Genomic DNA, 25156 nt, shown 5'->3' with positions numbered 1-25156 from the left:
TAACTGGGAAGTTATGATTTTTGAGTATTTATTTGTTTTAATAGATTAATTATAAATTCACATAATTTAAATCTTAGTGATACCTGTGTTTAACAACTGGCTTGCAAAAGTCCTTGAAAATTTAGCTGACTCCATCATCCACCCAACTGTCAATTGAAAGCACACTCTGTTGTATCTTTCTTTTTTTTTAAAATATTTATTTATTTTTAGAGAGAGGGGAAAGGAAGGAGAAAGAGAGGGAGAGGAACCTCAACGTTGGAGAGAAACATAGATGAGTTGTTTCACACACCCTGACCAGGGATTGAACCTGCAACCCAGACATGTGCCCTGACCAGGAATTGAACTGGTGACCTTTTGCTTTGTGGTAGGACACCCAACCAACTGAGCCACACCAATCAGGGCTCTGTCATATCTTGTAAAATATAAGTTACTCAAAAGCAGGAACCACTATTTTTTGTTACTATTTGACAATGTTAATACATTGTGGACTTCCAGGTATTACAAGAAGTCATTGCTGAAATGACTCTCTTAAAAAAAAGATATTGTTAAATGGACTGTGGGATTATGCTAGTTAAACTTTAAGCAGAAGTAAAATATCAAGTTAAAGAACACACATAGGCTTAAGGGTTTCTGGTTCATAAATAAGTTAAGGGCTTCTAAAATAGAGATTGTTTTAAGGGAACCCTGAAGCCACACATGTGATAATCTTAAGAATTCTGTGGTAATAGAGAAATTTTCAAAATGTTAAGTAGTTTTAAAAATTTTAATAGACCTTGGGTATTATATATAGACCATGGAAGATTTTTATATATATTTTATTTCCTTTTTTTCAAAACGAGTTATATATCACATTATCAAAATATTAAAAAATATAAAGAGAAAAGAAGGAATAGTTGCAGAATTGTGTTTATTAATATGCCTCTTACTTCACAAAATAATGATTTATGCTGATTTTTAGTTCCAGAAAGCTGACTCTGACCTGGATTATATTCAATACAGGCTGGAATATGAAATCAAGATTAATCATCCTGATTCAACAGGCGAGGTAATCTGGAAAATCAATGTCTTTTCAAAAGAATATTTTCTTACAAGATTTTCTGATAGTATTTCTAATAATAGTGGTTATAACAATTACAGTATTAAGTACTAAGTTTATAGAATCTTAAAATCTTTTTATGTGGGAAACTTGGTCACAGCATATGAGAACACACTATTGTTTCCATAGTCAAGGGAATTTGTGGCTACCTTTTTTTTTACACTTAAAAATAATTATTGAGTCAGGAAATAATGAACCATTGTGGAAGCCTCTGACATTGTAACATTTTTTTGATTGAGTGGAAGTACAAATTAACATATTATTTTATATAAAATTGGTAAAGCATGGTGAGTGTTTAGTTTTTACTGAACATTCTAGCTCCTTACTAGGACTATTCTAGCTCCTTAACTGACTTAGCTTTTTCTTTGTTTTTCTCCTCTTTTCTCTGACTGAAGAACAACAAACCAATTCTGGTCCAGTGGTACCACCAAATGACTGGCCAAAGGACTCCTCTGAGTCAGTGTCCTTCAAGAACTATGTGGAAGGCATTTCACATGATGCTCCAACTTTCTCTCCATTTTCCATCTCATCTTTGTTCCACTTCCAGTTATTTTTCTCTTCTACAACTTGTTTTCAAAACAGCTTTATTGAGTCATAATTCACATAACTATAAAATTCATCCTTCCAAAGTATACATTTCAGTGGTTTTTAGTATATTCAGAGATGTGCAGTCATCGCAACAATCAATTTTTGAACATTTTCATTACCTCAATAAGAAACACATGGCCATTAGCAGTCACTTACCAACCCCACCCACTGCCTGCTCCAAGCAGCCACTAATTAATTACTTTATATTTCTGTACATTTGCTGTCTGACTATCTAATGTGAATGGGATCACCTATATGTTTTTCAGACACATTTCATATCTTTTAAATATTCATCCATGTTGTAGCATGAATCAGTACTTTATTCTTTCTTAGAGCTGAATAATATTTCATTGTATGGCTATACCACATTTTCTTATTTATTCATTAGTTGATAGACATTTTGGTTCCTTTTTTTGGCGACTATGGTAATGCTACTCTAAACATTGATGTACAGGTTTCTGTGTGGAAATTTGCTTTTATTTCTCTTGGGTATATACCTAAGAGTAGAATTGCTGACCAAATGCTAACTCTACATTTAATACTTTCAGGAACTGCCTATTATTTTATTTTCCAGAGCACCAACACCATTTTACATTATTATCCTTTTTTGTTTTTGGTGGTAGACTATACATAACAAAATTTACCATTTTAACCATTTAAGTGGTATTAAGTATATTCACATTAAATGCAACCATGATTACCATCCATCTCCAGAACTTTGCGTCTCCCCAAACTGAAAATGTATCCACTAAACAATAACTCCCCGTTTCACCCTCCCTCCAACCCCTGGCAATCACCATTCTGCTTCTTATCTATGAACTTGACTACTCTTGGTACATTAAAAAGTGGACTCAATACAGTATTTGTCCTTTTGTGATGGCTTATTGCACTTAGCATAATGTCCTCAACATTCACCCGAGGTGTAGTATGTACCAGAATTTCCTTTCCAAGGCTGAATAACATTCCATTGTCTGTAGGTACCACGTTTTGTTTATACATTCATCTGTCAGGGGGTGCTTGGGTTGCTTCCATCTTTCGGATATTGTGAATAATGCCACTATGTACATGGTTGTACATATATCTGATTGAGTCTTTGGGCTGTTATAACAAAATACCACCAACTGGGTCTCATGTAAATAACAGAAGTCCAAGATCAAGGTGTCAGTATGACCAGGTTTGGGCCCTCGTCTCTGGTAGACTTTTGATTATAATCTCACATAGCAGAGGAGAAAGATCTCTCTGAGGCCTCTTTCATCAGAGCACTGATTCCATTCATAATTACTCTGACCTAATCGCCTCCTGAAGGTCCTACCTCCTAAGTCCATCTCCATGGGGGTTAGGTTTTAACCAATAAATTTTGGAAGGACACATTCAGACCACAGTGATTATGACTCTGCAAATATTGCTTTTATCTAAAGTCATAGTATACTGTATTTGCTTTTCCTTTCTTACACACTTCTTTTTCTGAAGCTTTAAATTATTTTTTTTTCTTCAATCTCTTTAGTTTCCCTGTGCCTTTATCATTCATTCAGCCTCAGACTTTCCTAACAGAACTGTAAGACTTGTCAACATTGTCAGACACATCACATGATCCCTCAGTTCCATTTTCCCCAGTTCTTTCCCATATCCCTTCTTGTGCTGTTTTTCTGCTCCAGTCCGACCTGCGCAACAGGCCCCCTGCCTGGCTGTGTTTCTGGGATTTCTTTACCAACATTTCAGTAATTTCTTTAGTTTTTCTCCTCGTTTGGATCATGTGTTTCACTCTTTCTTGTTTTACTCCCTTGATTAGGTGAAGCATATCCTTCAGAAACTTTGAGGAGGAATACACAAAAGGTTAACTTTTTGAGATATCAGATGTTTGAAAATATCTTTATTTAAGCCTTATTTAACCCTTTAGTCAACAGATGGTTTGGTTGAATATGGAATTCTAGATTGGAGATTATTTTTTCTTAATTTAACATTATTGCTTTGTGGTTTTTTAGCTTCCAGTGTTCTTGTTGAGAAATAGATGCCATTCTAATTTCTGATCCTTTGTGTGTGTTCCTCCTTATTCTACCCTCCCCCCATCTCTCTTGGAACTTCTATAATATTTTATTCATGCTGTGAAATTTATTTTATGGTTACAGTATAGGTCCTTTCATTAATTCTGCTGTTACTTGGTGGGGCTCTTTAAATATGAAAACACATGGATCTGAAGTTTTATAACTTTTCTTACCCAGTATGTTCATAAGAAAAGAAATTCTTTGTTGTGGCCTTTAGTATTTCCTTTATTTTTCCAGTTCTGCTGGAGATCTTTTATCCAATACAATGTCTGGCCTCTAGAAATAGGATGGGAAATATACCCCTAAGGGTGACAGGACAGGTCTCAATGTCATTGGGGGCAATATTGAGTAGATACCACAAAAGGCAGCTTAATATACATTTGGTGTTATTTATTATTTCTTTGCCCATGTCAAACATACTACTAAGAGTTCTTTTTTCATACTGTCTTCTGTCCCTTCTTGTAATGCTCATGGCATAGGTCTTGATCACTCTCTGCAGAATTATATTACTTGTCTTCAAGTTAGATCTTTTGTTTTTATTCCTTCCTGTTGGATTAAAAAAACAAAAACAAAAACAAAAAAAAAACATTTCCATCATTAAAAGCTTAGAGAAAAATCTCCAAGGAAGCGGAGAGGGGAGGGCGATGAACTGAGTCTCTGCCTATAGCCATGATGAAGGGTCCATGAAGGAGATATTTGAAGAGCAGGAAGGTAACTAAGATGATACAGTTTTATGGAAATCAAGAGTTTGTTTTAAGGCCATGGCCAGGTAGCTCAGTTGGTATAGCATTGTCCTAATATGCCAAGATTGTGGGTTTGATCCCTGGACACATACAAGAATTAACCGATGAACACACAAATAAAGGGAACAACAAATCGATGTTTCTCTCTCTCCCCACTTCCTCTCTGTCTCTAAAAATCAGTCAATAAATTAATTTGAAAACTTACAAAAAGAAGGTTATTAAAATTTTATTCCATAGGGCAAGCCTGACCTTTAAATTATTTTAAAGTTTTGCAAAGAATACTAGTCTGTGGGTATGTTAAACTGAGGAAGTATATTATAGGATCTCAAAGGTCAGTGGCAAATGGAAAAAAAATGAAACTGGTTTTGAAGTGACAAGAGAGTCAAGAGAAGGAGTTAATTTTTCCCTTAGTATTGGGGAGATGTCTATATGTATTTGAAGTCTCTAAAGGGTACTGAAATGGTTATTGAAATAATAGGAAAGTCAAGTTACGGAGGCCATGGAAAGGAACGACAGCAATAGTGGCAGTGTTAGGGGGCTGAGTATGGTGAGAATGTCTATAGATGTTCTCCTTTCGGGATGCAATGCCAGGAAGGGAGTTTTTACTAGATGTTTTCTGCCTTCTCAGTAAAGTAGTCAGTGAGGTCTTATGGCAGGAAGGAGTAGGTGGAAATTGAGGGAGTAGAGAAAGTTTGGAATAGCTAGTATTGAAGGTTTGCTAAGGAACCATCAGGGATTGAAAGGAGTTACCAAGTGGCAGAAAGGACCCAGTTCAAATGAAATGTCTTTTATGGAATAGTGATTATATTCCAAAAAGACTTTGAAAAACCACTTAATATATAAATATAGTTGCTTGAGTTGCCATGAATTTTATATAATGAAGTCAGCGAATTGGTATTTATATATACTTTAGCCCCATGGCAGTGTTTAAGAATTTTATAAGTGGTTCACATTGTCTTATTCTTTAACAACAAATTAATATAGTTCCTTTAATCATCTTCTGAATCGCGTTTAAAATTGTATTTTAGAAATACTATGCAATTCATTGGTTTGAACTATGTATCAAACACTATGCATTTAAAATGACCTTATTTGATGTTTAATTGCTTTTTTGTGGACTATTTCTATACGTAGGCTTTATTTTTTTTAATTTTTATTTTTCAATTATAGTGACATTCAGTATTATTTTATATTGGTTTCAGGTGTACAGCATAGTGGTTGGACAATTATATAATTTATGAAGTGATCCTCCCAGTAATTGTAGTACCCACCGAACACCGTGCATAGTTATTAGAATATTATTGACTGTATTCCCTGTACTGTACTTCTGTACCTAGACTTTAAATTCCTTGAGGATAGAATCTAGGTCTTCTACTTACCTCTTTCTTTCCCTTCTCCATCCTTGTCACACAATTGCATAATAAAATATTCACAGTGTTTCTTAAATGGATGGTAGAATGCCTTGTATTTATTTTAATTCTTAAAAGAAGTTTAATTTTTCATTTCCACAATTTAATATACATATATATTTTTTCCTGATGTAGAAAAATCCAGTTACACTCTTACAGGAATTGTCAGCAATAAAGTCTCGATATCAGACTTTGCATGCACGCTTTAAGCCGATTGCTGAGGAGCAGAAAGAGACTAAGAGCCGCATCTGTGCTACTTTCAGTAAGACTATGACCATGATACAAGAACTCCAAAAGCAAACAGACCTGGAGGTAATGCTTTCAATTGACATGTTAAATTTGTAAAGTTTTTATTCTGAGTGTTGCTTTGAAAGATGAATCCTCAGTAATGTTCATTTTAAAATTCATCAGTTTGAACTGTTGATAGAAATGAGGTTTTCTTGATTCCCTTTTAATTTATTATCTCCTTGTATTTTAAAATGAGCATGTGAACTTGGCATGGCTGATTAAGAGGTATGCTGTCTTGGATTATGCTGTCATGGCAGAAAAGGTGATAATACTTATTAAATCTACCAGCTCTGTTGGTTCCATAATGTAAGGGACAAAGAAACTAGTGACCCTCAAACCAGTAGGAAATAATTAATAGCAAAGGACAAATGTAATTGAATCTTGAATTAGGGGGTCTCCGAGTCAACAGTATTAGCATACATACAAGTCAGGAAGTGACATTCTGCAGTTCATCACAAATGTCTCTGAGATCAAAGGGGGGAAGATATTCATCACCAAACACAGGGAAATGGGAAAATGTAGCTAGACAGCTCAACAAACAAGTTAGCAAATCTCCAAGGGAGAGCTGGAGACAGACCTATAACCAGATTACCCTTAGTTAATTACCACCCTCAGTTAATTTAATTAATCAAGTTAGACTGTAACTCCAGAGTATCCAGCATGGAAAAACGGAGGAGGAGGGAGAGGGGAACGGGGTTTTACTTGCATTAGGTTAAAGCCAGCTTGCTTTGTCTGTTGGGGCACGCATATCTTTGTTTCGTGCCCCCAGCTCTGCAGACCTGTGAATGAACAACGCATCGGCTACTGCTGAGTCCTGTGTCCTGGTGTTTTTATTGTGAGCATTTCTCACAATAAGAACTAGTGAGAAGGGAAGGAGGATGGGGAGTGGAGGGAGCTCACCAAACCAACTGAAGGAACGAACTATAAAAAAAAGTCAGTTTTCGGCGTGCGGCTAAGCTCGTGTGAGGTGGTGGTGTCGGCGGCGGCTGCAGTGAAAGAGTTGGCGCGATGTCTCACACCATTCTGCTGGTACAGCCCACCAAGAGGCCAGAGGGCAGAACCTACGCCGACTATGAATCAGTGAACGAATGCATGGAAGGAAGGCGTTTGTAAAATGTGTGAAGAACATCTGAAGAGAATGAATCCCAACAGCCCCTCTATTACATATGATATCAGCCAGTTGTTTGACTTTATTGATGATCTGGCAGACCTCAGCTGTCTTGTTTACCGAGCTGATACCCAGACATACCAGCCTTATAACAAAGACTGGATTAAAGAGAAGATCTATGTGCTCCTTTGTCGGCAGGCCCAACAGGCCGGGAAATAGTTGTGCCGGAAGATTGAGGGTGGGCTTGGAATACAGGTGTACAGTGATCTGTAGTGGGAGTTTTGTATTATAGTAATCCTGTTTCCATTTTGGTACACTCTAGTCAGGGTTGAATGTGCTAGATGATAATGGCATCGAACAAGATCACCCCCCTTTTTTTCTTTTCCTGTTTTTTTACTGAAACATTGTTATGATTTTGAGGAAAGTTTTTCTTCATCAGTTAATGTTCATATCTACTTTGCAACATTCACTGTACTAACCCTTCAAGTTGGGGTCGGGGTGGTGACCCAGTTTAGTTATGTCCTAAGATAAAGTCTTGGTGCAAAATAAATAAATGTTCTTTAGTTAAAAAAAAAAAAAAAAGTCAGTTATAGATGCTTTCCAGACTTCTCAGTCAGAATACTATTTTCCTGTTTTGGGGACAGTAGAGGGAGATCCTCTATTTCAGTTGCAGTAAGGTACAGTAAGGTGACTTTTTCATTTAATCCATGTGAATTTGGGGCAAATGTTGGCTTGATCAGCCAGACCACCTGGGCCATTCAGTAGCCAAATGTGGCTATATAAATTAAAATTCAAGTAATGAAATAAAATGAAAAATTCAGTTCTTCATCTACTGATCGGACAGTGCAGATATAGAATATTCCCAGCATCACAGACAGTTCTATGGGACAGCACTGCCCTGGAGATTCTAATTCTGTAGTTAGTTATATGGGGTGTTCTAGATTTGGCAGTATCTGTAGAGATGACCTAAAGTAGTCCCCTTACCTGCAGTTTGGCTTTCCCCAGTTTCATTTACCTGGAGTCCAAAAATATCAAATGGAGAATTCCAGAAATAAACAATTCATAAATTTTAAATTTCAAGCTATTTTAACATGATGAAATCTTGAACAGTCCCACTCCATTTTGCCTAGGGATGGAAATCACCCCTTTGTTCAGAGTATCCATGCTGTATATGCTACCTGCCCACCTGTTAGTCACTTTTTAGTTCTTTCAGTTATCAGATTGACTGTCCCAGGACAGCAATCCTTGTGTTCGAGTCACCCTTATTTTATAATATTTAATGCAAGAGTAGTGATGCTTGCAATTTGGATATGCCAAAGAGAAGCCAGAAATTGCTTCTTTTAAGTGAAAGGGGTGAGTACAGTACAAGAAGATATTTTGAGGACTTCCGGCCAAGACGGAGGCATAGACAGACATGCTGCGTCTTCCTCCACAACTAAGAAGGAATACAACTACCTCAAAACTAGAAACAACCAGAAGCTCCAGAAAATCAAACTGCATGGAAGTCTAACAAACAAAGACAGAAAGAAGAAATCCTCATCCAGCCAGGTAGGAGGGGCAGAGCCAGGGCGGAGAGGACGAGGTGTGGTGGTGGTGGCAGCAGGCCAGTGGAAAGCATAGTTACACATTTCAAAAAGTCAGGAGGGACACCTGGGGAGTGTTCTCAGCTCCTCACCAGACCTCGCAGCTCACGATCCCAGCACCGGGAAAAATCAAGCCTCATTGCTTCTGACTGTGCAAGCCAGTGGGGGTTGGGGCGGAGGCGGAAACTGCCGGTCTCTTAGTGGAGTCCACTTCTTTAAAGGGCTGCTACGGTCCTAGAACATACGCAGATCCACCCACTCTTGGAACGACGGCCAGGGCAATAGCCAGAGGGGTGCCAGTCCCATACGAAAGTGAGAGAGGTGCCTGGAGAAGGGGCAAGTACTGGGCAAGTGGCATTGTTCCCTCTCAGACCCCTCCCCCACCCACAGCGCCACAAGGACGTGAAACAGGTCATCCTGTACTGACGAATCCCTAAGGCTCCGCCCCTTGCAACGTAACAGGAGCGACAGCTCTACCTAAGACACAGAGGCAAACAAACATAGGAGCCTGTCAAGATGAGCAGACAGAGAAGTATGGCCCAAAAGAGGGAACAGATCAAGGTTCCAGTGGGAGAACTAAGTGACGGGGAGTTAGCCAACCTAACAGGCACAGAGTTCAAAACACTGGTGATGAAGATGCTCACAGGCTTGACATATGCTTGACTGATATGCTTGAGTATGGCAAACGCATAAGAGAAGAAGGCTATACTAGGTGAAATGAAGGAAAATTCACACAAAACCAAGGGTGAAGGGAAAACCGGGGTTCAAATCAATGATTTCGAACATAAGAAAAAAAGTCAACCAGGGCAGGAGGAGGAAACAAGAATTGAAAGAAATGAGGAGAGGCTTGGGAACCTCTGGGACAACTTTAAACGTGCCAACATCCGAATCATGGGGGTGCCAGAAGGAGAAGAGGAAGAGCAAGAAATTGAAAACTTATGTTAAAAAAATAACGGAGGAAAACTTCCTAAATTTTGCGAAGGAAGTAGACATACAAGTCCAGGAAGCACGGAGCGTCCCGGGCGAGCTGGACCCAGAAGGGACCACCCCAAGAAACATCATGATTAAAATGCCAAAGGTGAAAGATAAAGAGAGAATCCTAAAAGCAGCAAGAGAAGCTGAGAATTGCCTACCAAGGGGTGCCTATAAGACCATCAGCTGATTTCTCAAAGGACACTTTGCAGGCAAGAAGGGACTGGCAAGCAGTATTCAATGTGATGAAAAGCAAGGACCTACAGCCAAGATTATTTTATCCAGCAAAGCTAGCATTTAGAATGGAAGGGCAGATGAAGTGCTTCCCAGACAAGGTAAAGCTAAAAGAGTTCATTACCACCAAACCATTATTATATGACATGTCAAAGGAACTTAAGAAAAAGAAGATCAAAACTATGAACACTAAAATGAGAACAAACTCACAAATATCAGCAACTGAATCAAAAAAAAAAAAAAAAAAAAAAAAAAAAAACAATCCAACTAAGCAAACCAGAATAGGAACAGAATCATAGGTATAGGGTCATTTGGAGGGTTATCAACTGGGAAGGGCTTAGGGGGAGAAATGGGGAAATGGTGCAGGGATTAAGAAGCATAATCACTTGGTACAAAATAGACAGGGGGAAGTTAAGAATAATATAGGAAAGGGTGAAACCAAGGAACTTATATGCATGACCCATGGACATGAACTAAGAGGGGTGGGATTGCTGGAGGGAAGGACGGTACTGGGCAGAGGGGAGCAAAGGGGAAAAATAATTGGAACTACTGTAACAACATAATAAAATATACTTCAAAATATATACAAAATATAAAAAGATATTTTGCGATAGACCACATTCACATAACTTTTATTACAGTATATCATTATAATTATTCTATTTTATTATTGGTTATTGTTGTAAATCTCTTACTGTGTGCCTTATTTATAAATTAAGCTTTATCATAGGTATATATGTGTAGGAAAAAACAGTATAGATAGGGTTCAGACTATCTCCAATTTCAGGCATCCATTGCGGGGCTTGGAACATGTCTTGGGACGACTGTATATATTTAGGCAGATTTGGAACTATTTGAGTGATTCTTTAGGTTCTACCTCCTATTATTTCCCCATATAACATTTAGTTTCAGCCAGCCTGTTTGTTGGTGCTCTGTGAAAATCTTTTACAAGTTCCCTTTGGCTTCTCTTCTTCCCTTTGCTTTTGCTCCTATCTGCTTTTGTGAATACTATTTGCTGCTTGTTTTCTTAGCATCTGTTCTTCCTTCCTGCCTTACAGAGCACTGATTTTTCGTGAGATGTGTGCCATCCCTCACAGCCTCATGCCTGAGATAAATAACGCTAGCACTATCCTCAACACCAGTGTGTGCCTGATTGGTAATGGGAATGGATTTTCCTTTAACTAAACTTAATCCAGAAATGGGTTTTTAACCGAAATGATATGTAAGGAGGGAAAGTCTGAAAGTAGAAACTGAGGAAGAGTTTCCTCTCACTTCTGAGAAAGCCCTGGGAAAAGAAAACTTTCCTTCTAAACATTTTGCATAAATGTGATGCCTAGATCTATTTTCCTGTCAGCTTGAGGAAAAAGCCACCATCAAGGATGTCAGAGACATGAAATGGAAAAAAGAGTCCTTATATTCTTGAGCTCCTGAATAAACCAGCCCTGAAGTCTGCCCTTCTGTATTTATTTTGCAAAGATAATAACTTTTCTGATCATTTATCTATTTTGAAATATGTTTTTGTTACTTGCATCTAAAAGCATCTTAATTATCCTTCAAAATTTAGCCCAAGTTTCTACTTCTGAGGAAACTTCCAGGTTATTTTTCATTTACATTTGTTTACCAAAATACGTTTACAGTGTGGCATTCAAACATCATATCTTTGGTTCTGTTAAATTATAGTCCTTAAATTGTTTGATTTCTTGGTCTTGTTTCTTCAACTTAATTGCAAGTTCTTTGGAAGTTCAAACATCAGAGTACTTTGTATACAGATAGCTAAATAATCTATTTTTCCCTGCTTCCCTAAATTTGTGATCACATACATAGTATGAGTTTATAGCAATTATTGGTGTGATAAAGAAGTTAACAATTTGACAGTCTGTAAAGGTTTTCATAAAAATAAAGTATATTTGAGCCTTTAAAGGTTTTGAAATAAAGACTTTGTTATTTGTTTTCTAGCTGTCACCACTGACTGAAGAAGAGAAAACTGCGGTACAACAATTAAAATCTCACGTATCAGACTTATGAAGAAATGGACTTGCAGAGGGGAACTCTAATAGAGTAGAGATCAATTTCAGAGAGATTTAGGAGGATATCTTGTTAGCACTTGGTACTTAGAGGTGGGGTATGGTGAAGGAGAAGGTCTGGCCTGGGTAACTAGAAAGTGATGCCTTTCACAAGAGAAGGGAATATGAGAAGGGCAGATGTTCCTAAATTTCAGTCAAAAGGATGTAATGGGAATAAAGGGATTTAAGCACACATATTTAGTTTTGCAATTTCAGGCAAGGAAGTGCTAACATTATTTTGCATCTGTTTTTGTATAATCAGGGTAGCACAGATGTCCTATTGTAAAAGAATGTTTATGCACTATAAGTCAGTCCAATGTGAATAAGCATGCTTTAAAAGATAGAAAAAGTATTTGTATTATGTTATACAATATATTATAGAACTCTTCATTTTTGAAAATTTTGATTGAAGATGTGGTCACATTATCAGTGAGACTGCTATGTGACCTATAGTCTCCCATAAAACCTACCTTTTATAATCTGGTTTTTCTGTTGAGAGCCTTTTATTTTTGTCCTGTTCCTTCTGCTTCCTAATGTTGAACAGCATGAGTTCTGCTTTCCAGTGCTCTCTTAGGCTGGCTGTTCCTTTTGTATTTCAATATGACCTTTGTTCTCCTTCAGCCTATATTACTGTAATGGTTCATACTATGTGAAAGCTAAGAAATTGAAATCAGAAGAGCAATGGCGACTGCTGCTTGCCAGTTTTGTGTGTGTTTGTATATGTTTCCTTCATTATTTATTTATTTAAGATTTTATTTAATTTTAGAGAGAGGGGAAGGGAGGGAGAAAGAAGGGAGAGAAACATCAATTGGTTGCTTCATGCACACGCTCTGACCAGGAACCGAACCTGCAGCCCAGGCATGTATCCTTACCAGGAGTTGAATCGGCGACCCTTTGCTTTGCGGAAGGATGCCCAGTGAAGCCACACCAATCAGGGCCCCTTATTTATTTTTTTAATAACTTGACAATAAGGTAACTGTCCAAAGTAGGGGCAGATCTTGATATAAATGTTAATCGCAGGGTTATATATAATAGTAATACACACATCTGGCTAATAGGCAAGTAGGAAAATAAGTCATGGTGTATTTATGCAATAAGAGGTGAGAGTTGTCTATAAATTTATTACTTTTAATGTTCTGGGAAATGCCAAATGGGGGAGGGGAAGCAGATATTGAAGTTGTGAAGTTAAGGTTGGGCTTTGACATGTATCTGAGATGTAAATAGCAGGTTTTAAATTTCAGCTGTGTGACCTTGAGCAAATCACTTAACTTCTATGTGCCTGGATGGTTGGAAGCACAATGAGATGGTGTTTGGTTTTGAAGGATACTTAGCAATCCTTCCATAAGTGATCTTTCCATATATGTAATAAAAATGAAGCATTGAAAGGACTAGGAAAAATGAATACAATATTGGGTCTGTAGGTTATAGAATTATACCTCAATATAAATTTAAAAATTTCTGTTATGAGAATGTATTTGTCTCTTGACCAACTTACAATAGCTGAGAAAACGGGGTTGGGAGAGTAGCTGCAGTTAAAATTGTGTTGTTTTGTTAGAATATTTCAAGAACAGAAAGCCCCCCCCACTTTTATAAAAATTGGAGAAAAATAAGTCACACCTTAGTAACAGATACTAATTTTATCCAGTCCTCAGGCAATTGATATTAAGGAAGTTCCTGTACATAAATTTTGGTGAGAGAATTTTTCAGTCAGATTAATCTTCCTAAATTCTCTTCGTCCATGGCTCACAGTTTAAAAAAACTTCTTGTTGTCCACTACTTATAAGAAAGTCCAGACTTCTGGCCAAGATGGAGGGCTAGACAGACATGCTGCGTCTCCCTCCACAGCTAAGAAGGAATACAACTACCTCAACACTAGAGACAACCAGAAGTTCCAGAAAATCAAGCTGCATGGAAATACAACAAAGAAAGAAAGAAGAAATCCTCATCCAGACAGGTAGGAGGGGCGGAGCTGGAGTGGAAAGGATGTGGTGTGGTGGCAGTGGCAGCATAGGCCACCAGAAAGCACAGTCACATCTTTTAAAAACTAGGGAGGGACACATGGGGAGCACTCCCAGCGCCAGACCAGACCGAGCACACAGCTCACAGTCCCAGCACCAGGGAAAATCAAGCCTCATTGCTTCTGACTGAGCAAACAAGTGGGGGTTGTGGTAGAGGCAGAAACTGCTGGTCTCTCAGCAGAGTCCGCTTGTTTAAAGGGCCCCCACAGTCCTAGAATGTCTGCAGACCCACCCCTTAGGGCACAACGGTCAGGGTAGCAGCTAGAGAGGTGCCAGTCTGGTGCGGAAGTGAGAGAAGTGCCTGGAAAAGGAGTGAGAGCTGAGCAAGCATTATTGTTCCTTCTCAGACCCCTCCCCACATACAGTGCCTCAATGTGGTGAAACGGGTCAACTCTACTCACAATCCCCAAGGCTCCGCCCTTACAATGTAACAGGAGCGACAGCTCTACCTAAGACACAGGCAAACAAACACAGGAGCCTGTCAAAATGAGTAGGCAGAGAGAAGTATGGCCCCAAAGAGGGAAAGGATCAAGGTTCCAGTGGGAGAACTAAGTGACAAGGAGATAACCAAACTAACAGATATTGAGTTCAAAACACTGGTGATGAAGATGCTCACAGGCTTGACATATGCTTAAGTACAGCAAACGCATAAGGGAAGAAGTGAAGGTTATGCTAAATAAAACAAAGAAAAATCCACAGAAAACCGATGGTGAAGGGAAGGAAATGGGCTCAAGTGAATGATTTGGAACATAAGGAAGGAAAAAAAACAGCCAGCACAGAATGAGGAAACAAGAATTGAAAAAAATGAGGAGAGGCATAGAAATCTCTGGGACAACATCTGAACCATGGGGCGGGGGGTGGGGGTGGGGTGGTGCCAGAAGGAGAAGAGGAAGAGCAAGAAATTGAAAGCATATTTGAAAAAATGAAGCAGAAAATCCCAAATTTGGCAAAGTAAATGGACATACAAGTCCAGGAATCACAGAGTCCCAAACAAGCTAGACCCAAGGAGGACCACGTGAAGCCACATCATAATTTAAATACCAAAGTTCAACATAAAGAGGGAATCTTAAGAGCAGCAAGAGAAAAGCAGAGAGTTACCTACAAAGGGGTGCCTATAAGACCATCAGCTGGTTTCTCAAAAGAAACTTTGCAGACAAAAAGGGACTGGCAAGGAGTATTTAATGTGATGAAAAGCGAGGATCCACATTAAGATTACTCTATCCAGCAAAGCTATCTTTTAGAATGGAAGGGCAGATGACGTGCTCCCAAGACAAGGTAAAGCTAAAGGAGTTCATCATCACCAAGCCATTATTATATGAAATTCAAAGGGAGTTAATTATTAACAAGAAGATTAAAATTATGAACATTAAAATGACAACAAACTCACAAATGAATATAAAACAAAAAAATCCAACTAAGCAAACAAGAATAGGAACAGAATCATAGGTATGGGGATCATGAGGAGGGTTATCAGTTGTGAGGTGGAAGGGGGAGAAATGAGGAAATGGTGCAGGGATTAAGAAGCATAATTGGTTGGTACAAAATAGATGGGGAAGATAACAAGAGGAAGGGGTGAAGCCAGAGAACTTACATGCATGGGCCATGAACATGAACTAAGGGGGTGGGATTGCTGAAGGGAAGAGGGGTACTGGGTGGAAGGGAGCAAAGGGAAAAAAAATTCAGATTACTGTAACAACATAATCAATAAAATATATTTATAAAATAAAATAAAAAGAAAGTCCAAATACTCCCTGACTGGTATGGCTTGGTGGGTTACGCATCATCCTGCAAACAACAAGTTCTCTGGTTCAGTTTCTGGTCAGGGTACATACCTGGGTTGTGGGCCAGGTCCCCCGTTGAGGGCGTGCAAGAGGCAGCCTTTGGCTGTTTGTCTCCCTCTTTATCCCTTCCCTTCCCCTCTCTGAAAATGAATAAAATCTTTTCTTTTTTAAAAAAAAAAAAGGTCCAAACGCTTTGATACTCAAGAATTTTATAGGTTATTGTTGATTCTCTACATGTGCACTTCTAGGTTGGGTGAAGTGTAATAGTTGTTTGCAAACAAACCAGAAAGAAAAAAATTAAATTCGGATTAAGAATCTGATGCAAGTCCTTCGTCTCATACCTTCAATTCCTGCAATATTTAAGCATGTCCTATACCAGAAAATTGTAGAAAGCAGCCGCCACTATAGGAAAGCTCGATGCAGTTGATACCCATTTGCACTTCGTATAGTTTCATGGCAACAGCGCATCTCAAGCGGCAAGAAATGCAGGCTGTGGTGTGGCACTTAGATCTGCACAATTTATGGTCCCGTTCAGGTACCCCCGAATGAAGAAACGCCACCGCTCTAGTTTTCGCAGTCTTGAGCTTCGGAAGTCTTAAAAACCTGAGACTGGGCTTTCAGAGAAAAAACGACTAGCTAGGAAACCTTTGCACCACGGTTTTGCAAAGGGAGGATCATAAACCATCTGCCAAAATCACCTAGAACGGTTGTTAAAAACGCGGATTTGGTGGGGCCCAAGCCTCTAGAATCATGGAGACCGAGTCCTAGGGATGTGGCTCTGGAGTTTGCGTTTCGCACTGGCATTCCTGGGAGCTGCGGTCTCTGGCCGGCAAGTTTGAGAGCGGTGAGGCTCCGCCCCTATCCTGGCCACGCTCTCCGCTCCCTGCTCCCTGCGTTTTCCGGAGTGGAGGGTACGCAACTGCAGAAGCGAACCGCCAAATCTCGTGTGCGCCCCCGCACCGCAGGAACTAGGTGCAGCCTCTCCGTGGTGCTCCCCTAACACTGCGTCCTGCGCTTCCAGCTGCCCTGGTTACCGTTGGTGTTTGTGAATTCCCTGCAGCACATTCTTAGCTGGGGACCAGCGCGTCTGGGCTTCTGCAGCATTTCCGTAGGGCGCGCCCCCCAGTATGCGTCACTTGGGCCAAGGCTGCCTCCTGGTACCCAGCGGGCGGTTGAACCCGGAGGAAGGAGCTGCGGCCAACACTTGCCCTCCCACTGCGTCCTAGGGCGGGCACGCGGATAAAAATGGCGAAGTGGGGGTAGCTGGTGGAGAAGCGATGGGGAGCGCAGGTGGGGCGGTCGTTGGAACCTCCTGACGTGGACACCGGGTTGTTCTCCGCGGCAATTTGAAGTGGCGACCTCGGGCTGGCACTTACTAGGTCTGACCGCGGACTCCGTGGGTCACCAAGCCCCGGCAAGAGTCAGAGGCAATGGATGAACAGAGCGTGGAGGTGAGGGGCTTTGAGAAGGTTGGTGATTAGTCTGCCCCTGTCACTCGGGGAGGGCTTTTTAGTCAGGGCGCCTGGTCCTAGTTCTCTGGCCCGGCACCCTACTCTGCTGCTCTGGCTGTGGTGAGGGCTGGCCAGGTGCGAAGGACGTGGTGCTTGTTCCGCAGCCCTCTGGTGTCTGTGCTCGGAACGTTCCCGCAGTCAGGTGGTCTCTGCACGGGTGCGCAGTCCCCGCAGGGTTTCTGCAAACTACATCCTCCTCACAGCAAAACTGCAAATTCATTAGGTGGACGTGCCCTTCCACTCGCAACCAGTTCTTGCGAGTTCCTGCGCGACCCAAATCTCCCTCCAAATGGATAATCATTCCTCCCAGCGGTGCATTTTGTAGACTTTTGTCCTTCCTGTGAATGAAGGTATACTCTTACTGTCTCAGTTTGGCTGTTGTGTGCCAGAACAGCTCTATTCTTTTTATATGACATTTGTAAGCTGTGATTTAAAATGTTGTGTGTATTTACGTAAAGGCTAGGAACATTTTTTTAAAAGGATTGGTTATTGGACATAATTGTATAATGTCTAATTTTGAATCTTCCAAATACTAAATAAATTTTTGCTTCTTAGTAAGGGCAACGATGTCACTGGGCACCCCACTTGAAACTAGTTGTCCACGCCTCCCTGCCCCCCCAGCATCTGCACCTCACAGATTCTTTCTGGCCCAGCAGAGTCATGATTAGACTCCAGTAATTTTCTTCTTAATACTTTGTGTGAAGATATTATAAAGGTTTGATAACTTTACCTTGGTTTTAGGAGAGTTCCATTCTTCTAGAATGGAGTAAAAATAAATGTGAGTACCGCAATAATAAACTTAAAATATGTAATAACTTACATTTAATTATATCTTTTCTTGTTAGTTACTTCCTAAATTGGTTCACATGAGACTTCTTGCAAAGATAAGAAGTTTCTTCTATTTACGTGATCTTTTTTTCTTCCCTAAACATTGGTTGTGCTGCCACCAAAAATCTCAGCAGGGACAGAATCTCAGGCTCAGGTAAATTAGTTACTTGGTTACAGCATCAGGGCAGAAATTCGGATTTCTGGATTCTGAATTCGTTTGTTTCTTGACCAGAGTACACTGCTATTAGAACATACATCTTCTAAAAACTTTTACAATATTATAAAAATAATTCGTTCCCCTTGGGGAAATTGCAGAAAAGTAAAAAGTCCATTTGTTCCTTTTTTTCTTACTGTTAAACATAGGCTCCCCCTCCTCCCATATCGTTTCCTGAAATATTTGCAGTGACTGTAAATTAACTGTGACAGTTTAATTAATATTTGGACGCTTGGGTTAGTCAGATTCTTGCCATTCTAATTAATGCTTCCATGAAAATATTTGTGCATAAGTCTGTCTGTTTGCATGTCATAGCCTTTCCTTAAAATAGAACCATTGTGAAGCTTAGATGTACTCAGGTACCCTGGACCTTGGACTGACCAAGTCCTGATATGGAATAAAGTTAAAAGTAAAATTTTATCAAGTGAATTATTTTAAGCATGCTTTTTACTCTTGATTCAGTAACCTAATCTGGTGGACTTTACATCTTTTATTACTTTCAGAGCATTGCTGAGGTTTTCCGACGTTTCATTTGTATGGAGAAATTGCAGGATGCCCGCCTGTGTCCTCGTTGTTCCAAGCTTTGTTGTTTCAGCTGTATCGGGGTAAGTTTTTTTTTTTTTTTTTTCACATGCATTTAGTTTACGTAAGATATTGTAAAAATTAATCGTTTTCTGTATTTTTTTAACATTTTAAAAATTGTGTTTCTATTACAGTTGTTTCATTCTTTCCCCCTGTATTTTTTCTTATTTTAAATTTTGTGTCCTCTTAAAAAATGTCTATATGAATGTTCTTTAATAGGAAGACCATCAATGTATATTGCTTAGTACTGCAGGGATGAATAATCATCAAGTGATAGCTGCCATGAAATGTCTGGAAACCAAAGCTCCATGTAATTTTCATATATTTGTATTATTAAATCACTGCACATTTAACCAGTATTAAACCAATGGACTTTGTGTTTATATTGAAGAATGTGTACTGTCATAGAGAGGCACTAACAAAATACTGAGAGACCCAGAGGAGGGAAAGTTCAAACTTGTTTGGTGGGTAAGACTAAAAAAAAAAAAAAAAAAAAAGTAAAGAATAAAATCATATCATCTTATAGTTATAAGAGACCTTAGTGATGACTATAATCCAGTGACTTTAATAATTGAATGTAGATAAACTCCTCAAACAAATTTACAAGGAGGCTTACCAGGTAGGAACTTGTTTCGGTTGTGTATGGGGATTCAATAACACATTTGCAGACCACAGTTGAAAACTGCCCTGCCCACATTACTCTTAGTAGATTATTTTCTTTCTTGAAAAAAACCAAAGCATCTCACATGCTCTTCACCTCAGAATTTCTCTGTGGTTTCTTATTTCTGTCTAAGGAAGATAAATATCCCTTTGTGAAGAGTAATATCTCTAATATATAAATCATTTGCTTCCAGTCACAGCTAGCAAATGGTGGAGCTGGAGTTGAACCCAAGAAGTCTGGCTTGAGAGCCTGTGTTCTTTGCCACTATACCATGTGCAGAAGACCTAGGTTATATACCATGCTAGTTCTCCCACTCATAAACTGAGACTCAATCTTTCTTAGCCTTGTTTCCTCAGCTATAGGAGGTGGATAACAAGATCTTCACAGGGTGGTTGTGGCATTAGATGAGATAAGCTAAAACTAATTTAGAAACTGTAAAATACTATTTTCTTGTAAAGTGTTACATTGTTGTTAAAATAGCAACTAATGCACATACATCTTCGTTTTAAAAATTTTTATTGATTTCAGAGAAAGAATTTTCGATTTGTTGTTCTTCTTACTTATTCCTGTCTCCTTTCCTCCTTTCCTCCTTTCTTTCCTCACCAGAGGACATTTTTTCATTGCTTTGAGAAAGAGGAAGGCAGAGAGAGAGAGAAACATCGATTGCTTCCCTCTTGTAGGCTCCCCACCCGGGGATTGAACTTGCGACCTAGGTATGTAACCCATCCCATTGTATGGGATGACGATCCAACCAACTGAGCCACAGCAGCCAGGGCCATTGGTTGTTTTCTTGGATGTTCTCTGACTGCAGACTCAACTGCAACCTTGGTGTACCTGAACAGTACTGCAACGAACTGTGCTACCTGGCCAGGGCCTCGTTGGTTGATACTTGTATGTGACATGACTGGGAATCGAACCCCCAACCTTGCTGTATCTGGATGACGCTGTAACCAACTGAGCTACCTTGCCAGGAATTTGTTTATGTTGATAAATGGTGAAACTGAAACTAGATAAATCAAGTCATTGGCCTCTCCTACTGTAGTTAATTAAGTGATAGAATCTGGATATGGACTCAGTCCTTGTGATGAAGGCGCAGTAGACATACGACCTCTGGTTATTACCTTATAACTCAGTGATTCTTTATTTCTTCATTGTTACCTCTTCCTGTTCCTTATAGGCATATATTTTCTTTTTTTTAAGATTTTATTTATTTTACTTTTTAGAGAGAAGGGAAGGGAGGGAGAAAGGGAGAGAAATATCTGTGCGACAGAATCGATTGGCCGCCTCTCACAGGCCCCCAAGTGGGGACTTCTCTGGCAACCCAGGCATGTGCCCTGACTGGGAATTAAACAGGTGACCTTTTATTTGCAGTCCAGCGCTCAACCCCCTGAGCACTCCTGCCAGGGCGAGGCATATATTTCTTAAATATTGCTGCTGGCATGCTGTACTCTGAGGTTTCTGGGAAAATTTTATCTACTTTAAGACACTTGATTTACTGTTGCAGGTTTAAGTTTCATTTCTGTGAGCAGGGCTCCCAAATTTATTCCTTCAGCATTGACCTATAAATGTCCTCTGATTGTCCTTCCAAGCATCTTCAACTTTCTTCCAGATCAAATTTGTCCTGTTCTTTTCTCAAATTGACTTTTTTGACTTCTTTCTTTTTATTCTATTTTGCCTGTCAACCTTGACATCTCTTACACTGATGGTTTTTAAGTCCTGTCAGTCATCTCCAAGTGTCTCTCCTGTCTGTCCTTTCTCTTCCTATCATTACCATCCTAATAGGGAAATACAGACATTATTACCTTGTGCTCAGGTTATTATAGTTATCTTCTAACTGATCTCTCTGTCTTTAATCTTTTCTTATCTCTAGTCTGTTTTGTATCCCGCTGCCATGTTGATGTTTTCCAGTGATGTCATGTTTTCCCTTCCATGCCTGTGAGATTTATTGCCTGAAGGATAAAGTCCAAGAATATTACCCTTGTGGTCAGATCATTTGGATAAAATGGTTCTAATGTTTCTTTCTAGAGCTGTCTTGATTCTTGAAGGTACTCTTCATTTGTTTATTCATCAAATATTAATTGCATGCCTACTTGAAGTTAGGCATTGACTTCCCAAGGAGTTGACTCAGTTGTTGGGATATAGACAGACAAGTGAGTAGATATATGTTAGATACCAATAAGTGCTATTAAGAAAATTGAAACTGAGTAAGGGTTTAGAGCAGGGACACTGAGGAGGGCAGAGGCAGGCTGGTGGCTGTTTTAGATAGGGTTGTGGGGGAAGGTCCCTTTGAGGAGTTGACATTTGAGCAGAGACCAGAATGAAATATGGGAGTGTTGTGAATATCTAGGGGGAGAAAATCCCAGGCAGAGAAATTAGAAGGGGCAGAGGCCTTGAGAAAGAAGTATGCTTAGTGTGTTGAGAAATAACAAAGAAGCCAGTGTAGCTGGAGCAAAATGGACAGAGGAAGAGTAGAAGAGGAGATGAGTTTCGAGATGTTGTGAAGGGCCTTGGTAAAGACCTTGGAGTTTATTTTAAGTGTGATGGCAGTCATTGAAATTTTCTGAGTGATATAATGTAAATTTTTAGAAACTGCCACTCTGGTCCCTGTGTGGAAAGTGGACTGTCAGCAGTTGGGAGAGGAAGTGAGGCAATCCTTTAGGATATGCTTTATCAGTGAAAGGTGAAGGGTGGGTTAGACTAGAATGGTAATAGTAGAGGTCATGAAAGTAGGACCGTCCTGGATGTATTTTGAAGGTAGAGCTTGCAGATGATATGTGAGGAAGTGTAAAGCATCTGGATGGTATAAACGGTATTCCATTCTGAGGTAGAAAAAACTTGGGGATGAGCAGATTTGGGTAGGCTCTAGATGTAAAAGTTTTGTTTTTAAATATATGGAGTTTATGCCCTGGCCAGGTATTCAGTCGTTTAGAGCATTGTGCCGATTTGCCAAGGATGTGAGTTTGGTCCCTGGTTAGGGCACATACAAGAAGCAACCAGCAAATGTGTAAATGAGGAGAACAACAAATCGATGTCTGTCTGTCTGTCTGTCTGTCTCTCCCCCTTCTTCTCTTTCTCTAAAATCAAGAAATAGAAAAAAGTAACTTTAAATATATGAAGTTTGAAGTGTTCATTATACATCTAATGGGAGATTTTGACAGTTGGAAATATGACTCTGGAGTGTGGAAGGGGACTTTTGGAGAGATTGAATTGTTAGCATATAGATAGTATTTAAAGCCAGGGGGTTGGTTGAGCTCACCAGGTTACCTCCTTGTAGGAAGATATTTTTAGGTCCGAACTGTGGGTTGCTCACATTTAGAGGTCAGAGGAGGAGGCAGATTCAGCAAAGGATGACAAGAAGGAGCCACAGAATTCAAGTGAGAAACATGTTTGAAGAGGAGTAAGGTAGCTGTGCCATATGGTTCTGGGCTGGGAATTGACCGTTGGACCTGAGAATGTGTGGGTCATTGGTGGTGACCTTGATGTGTAGTTTTAGGGGGAACAGAAACTTGCTGCCAGAGAGCGGGAGGAGTGAGACAGCAAGTATGAAGAGCTCAGAACTTCGTAATAAGTAAAGGGGAGCAATAAGGCTGTGGTTTGAAGGGGGTGTTGAGAGTCAACATTTTCCCCCATTTTTGGAGAAGTTTTATATCTTGCTTTGACTGAACCAGTAAACAGAATAATTAATGATGCTGGAGAGACGGGGGGAATAATGACAGGAGCAAAGTCCTTGAGAAGCTGAACTCTCCACCCAACCAAATTGTAATATTCATTTTGATGCCTTCCCTTCTTTCATCCCATCTCTGTTCACTTGACTATGGAAATTTAACTGTCTGTGAAAGGACAGATACTCATGCCCAGACCCGTGAATAAACATGTCCAAAGTCACCGAGTAGTTGGTGACAGACCAGGATTGGACTCCCATTCCAGTGCTCTACCCATGACTCTGGTGTGCCCAGGCACGTACACACACACACACACCCTCAAAAGGTGGGAACATTGTCTGTTTTCAGCCAGGTCTCCTTTAATTATCTAACTACACTTAGTGATTCTCTCTTATTACCAGTTTCCTTTTATTTGTGTTTATATCCCCGCCCTCTTTTTTGTCCCTGCAGTTCTCATTGTTCTTAGTTTTCGGGTTGGTTTTTTTTTTTTTGACTTCTTGATTTTCAACACAAGTAGCATTTTTATGTTTGCCTATATTTATTGACTTCCTTTTGTTTTTAATTTTGCAGCCTTTTTAAAATTAGGTATAATTGACAATAAATTGCACATGTTTAAAGTATATGGTCTGATAAGTTTTGACAAATGTATATACCTGAGAAACCATCACTACAGTTGAGATTGCATTCCTCCAAAGTTTCTTCGTGCCTTTTGGTAATGCCTCCTCCTGCTTGTCTTGTTCCCAGGGAACCTCTAACTGCTTTCTGCCACTATAGATGAGTTTGGATTTTCTGGAATTTTATACAAATGGAATCTTAGAATGTGTACTCTTACATATCCTTTTTGTTTGTCTTATACTCAGCAAAATTATTTTGATATTTATCTGCATCATGTGTGTCCAACAGTATTCCTTTTTATTGGTCCGTAGTAGCATTGTGCTGTGTGCATATGCCATAATCTGTTTATCCATTCACCTGTTTTTGTTTTATATGAGGTATAATTGACATATAAAACATCACATTGGTTTCAGATGTACAACACATTTTTAGATTTGGTATATGTATATGTTGCAAGATGACTATACTAAATCTAGGTAACATCTGTCAGCATATATAGTCAATTTTTTTTTCTTGTGATGAGGACCTTTGAGATCTGTTCTCTTAGCAATTTACAAATCTGCAGTATAATATTATTAACTATAGTTACCATACTTTACACACCCACTTGCTGATGGATACATGGGTTGCTTTTAGTTTTTGGCATTTACATAGAAAACTACTATGAACATTTATATACCAGTCTTTGAATGGACTTAAGTTTGCATTTCTTTTGGGTAAATAATTAGGAGTGGAATGTCTAGATCTTATGGTAGATGTATGTTTAACTGTTTAACAAATTGTCAGACTGTCTTCTAAAATAGTTGTATCATTTTACATTCTCACCAGCAGTTTATAATAGTTCCAGTTCTTCCACATTAATTCCAACACTTGTTTTTTTCAGTCTTGATTTTTAGCCATTCTCATAGGTATGTAGTGGTACCTCAACTTTCCCCCTAAGATCAGGAAAAAGATAAGGATGTCTACTTTTATTACTTCTATCTATTACCTTCTCTCCCAACCCCTGGTACCTACTATTTTTCCTGTCTCTATGAATTGGACTAGTAAGTACCTCATAGAAATCCAATCATGTAATATTTGTTCCTTTGCATTTATTTGTGGACTCTCTATTGCTTTCTATTTCTGTCCTTATCTGAGCACCAAACTGATGATTACTGT

At 39.3% G+C, this 25156-nt stretch overlaps 1 protein-coding gene and 1 pseudogene across 3 annotated transcripts in view; both read left to right on the top strand.

Moving 5' to 3' along the window:
* Positions 1 to 25156, top strand: part of LOC149998005 (SKA complex subunit 2) — a 47188-nt gene that overhangs the window by 2389 nt on the left and 19643 nt on the right. The window contains exons 2-4 of one of the 3 annotated variants that reach the window (XM_090291011.1): positions 959 to 1045; positions 6014 to 6190; positions 19030 to 19083. In XM_090291011.1, coding sequence (XP_090147137.1) covers positions 959 to 1045; positions 6014 to 6190; positions 19030 to 19083 — 318 coding nt within the window. Of the gene's footprint in view, positions 1 to 958; positions 1046 to 6013; positions 6191 to 12019; positions 12610 to 19029; positions 19084 to 25156 lie in introns of those variants that run through there. The other 2 variants (XM_090291013.1, XM_090291012.1) reach the window with 2 other exon arrangements.
* LOC149998006 (enhancer of rudimentary homolog pseudogene) lies at positions 7122 to 7846 on the top strand (annotated as a pseudogene).

The sequence above is a fragment of the Furipterus horrens genome, unplaced genomic scaffold, assembly GCF_987537825.1.
Source record: "Furipterus horrens unplaced genomic scaffold, mFurHor1.1.pri manual_scaffold_11, whole genome shotgun sequence".
Classification (NCBI taxonomy): Eukaryota; Metazoa; Chordata; class Mammalia; order Chiroptera; family Furipteridae; genus Furipterus; species Furipterus horrens.
This window is presented reverse-complemented; position numbering and strand designations above follow the sequence as displayed.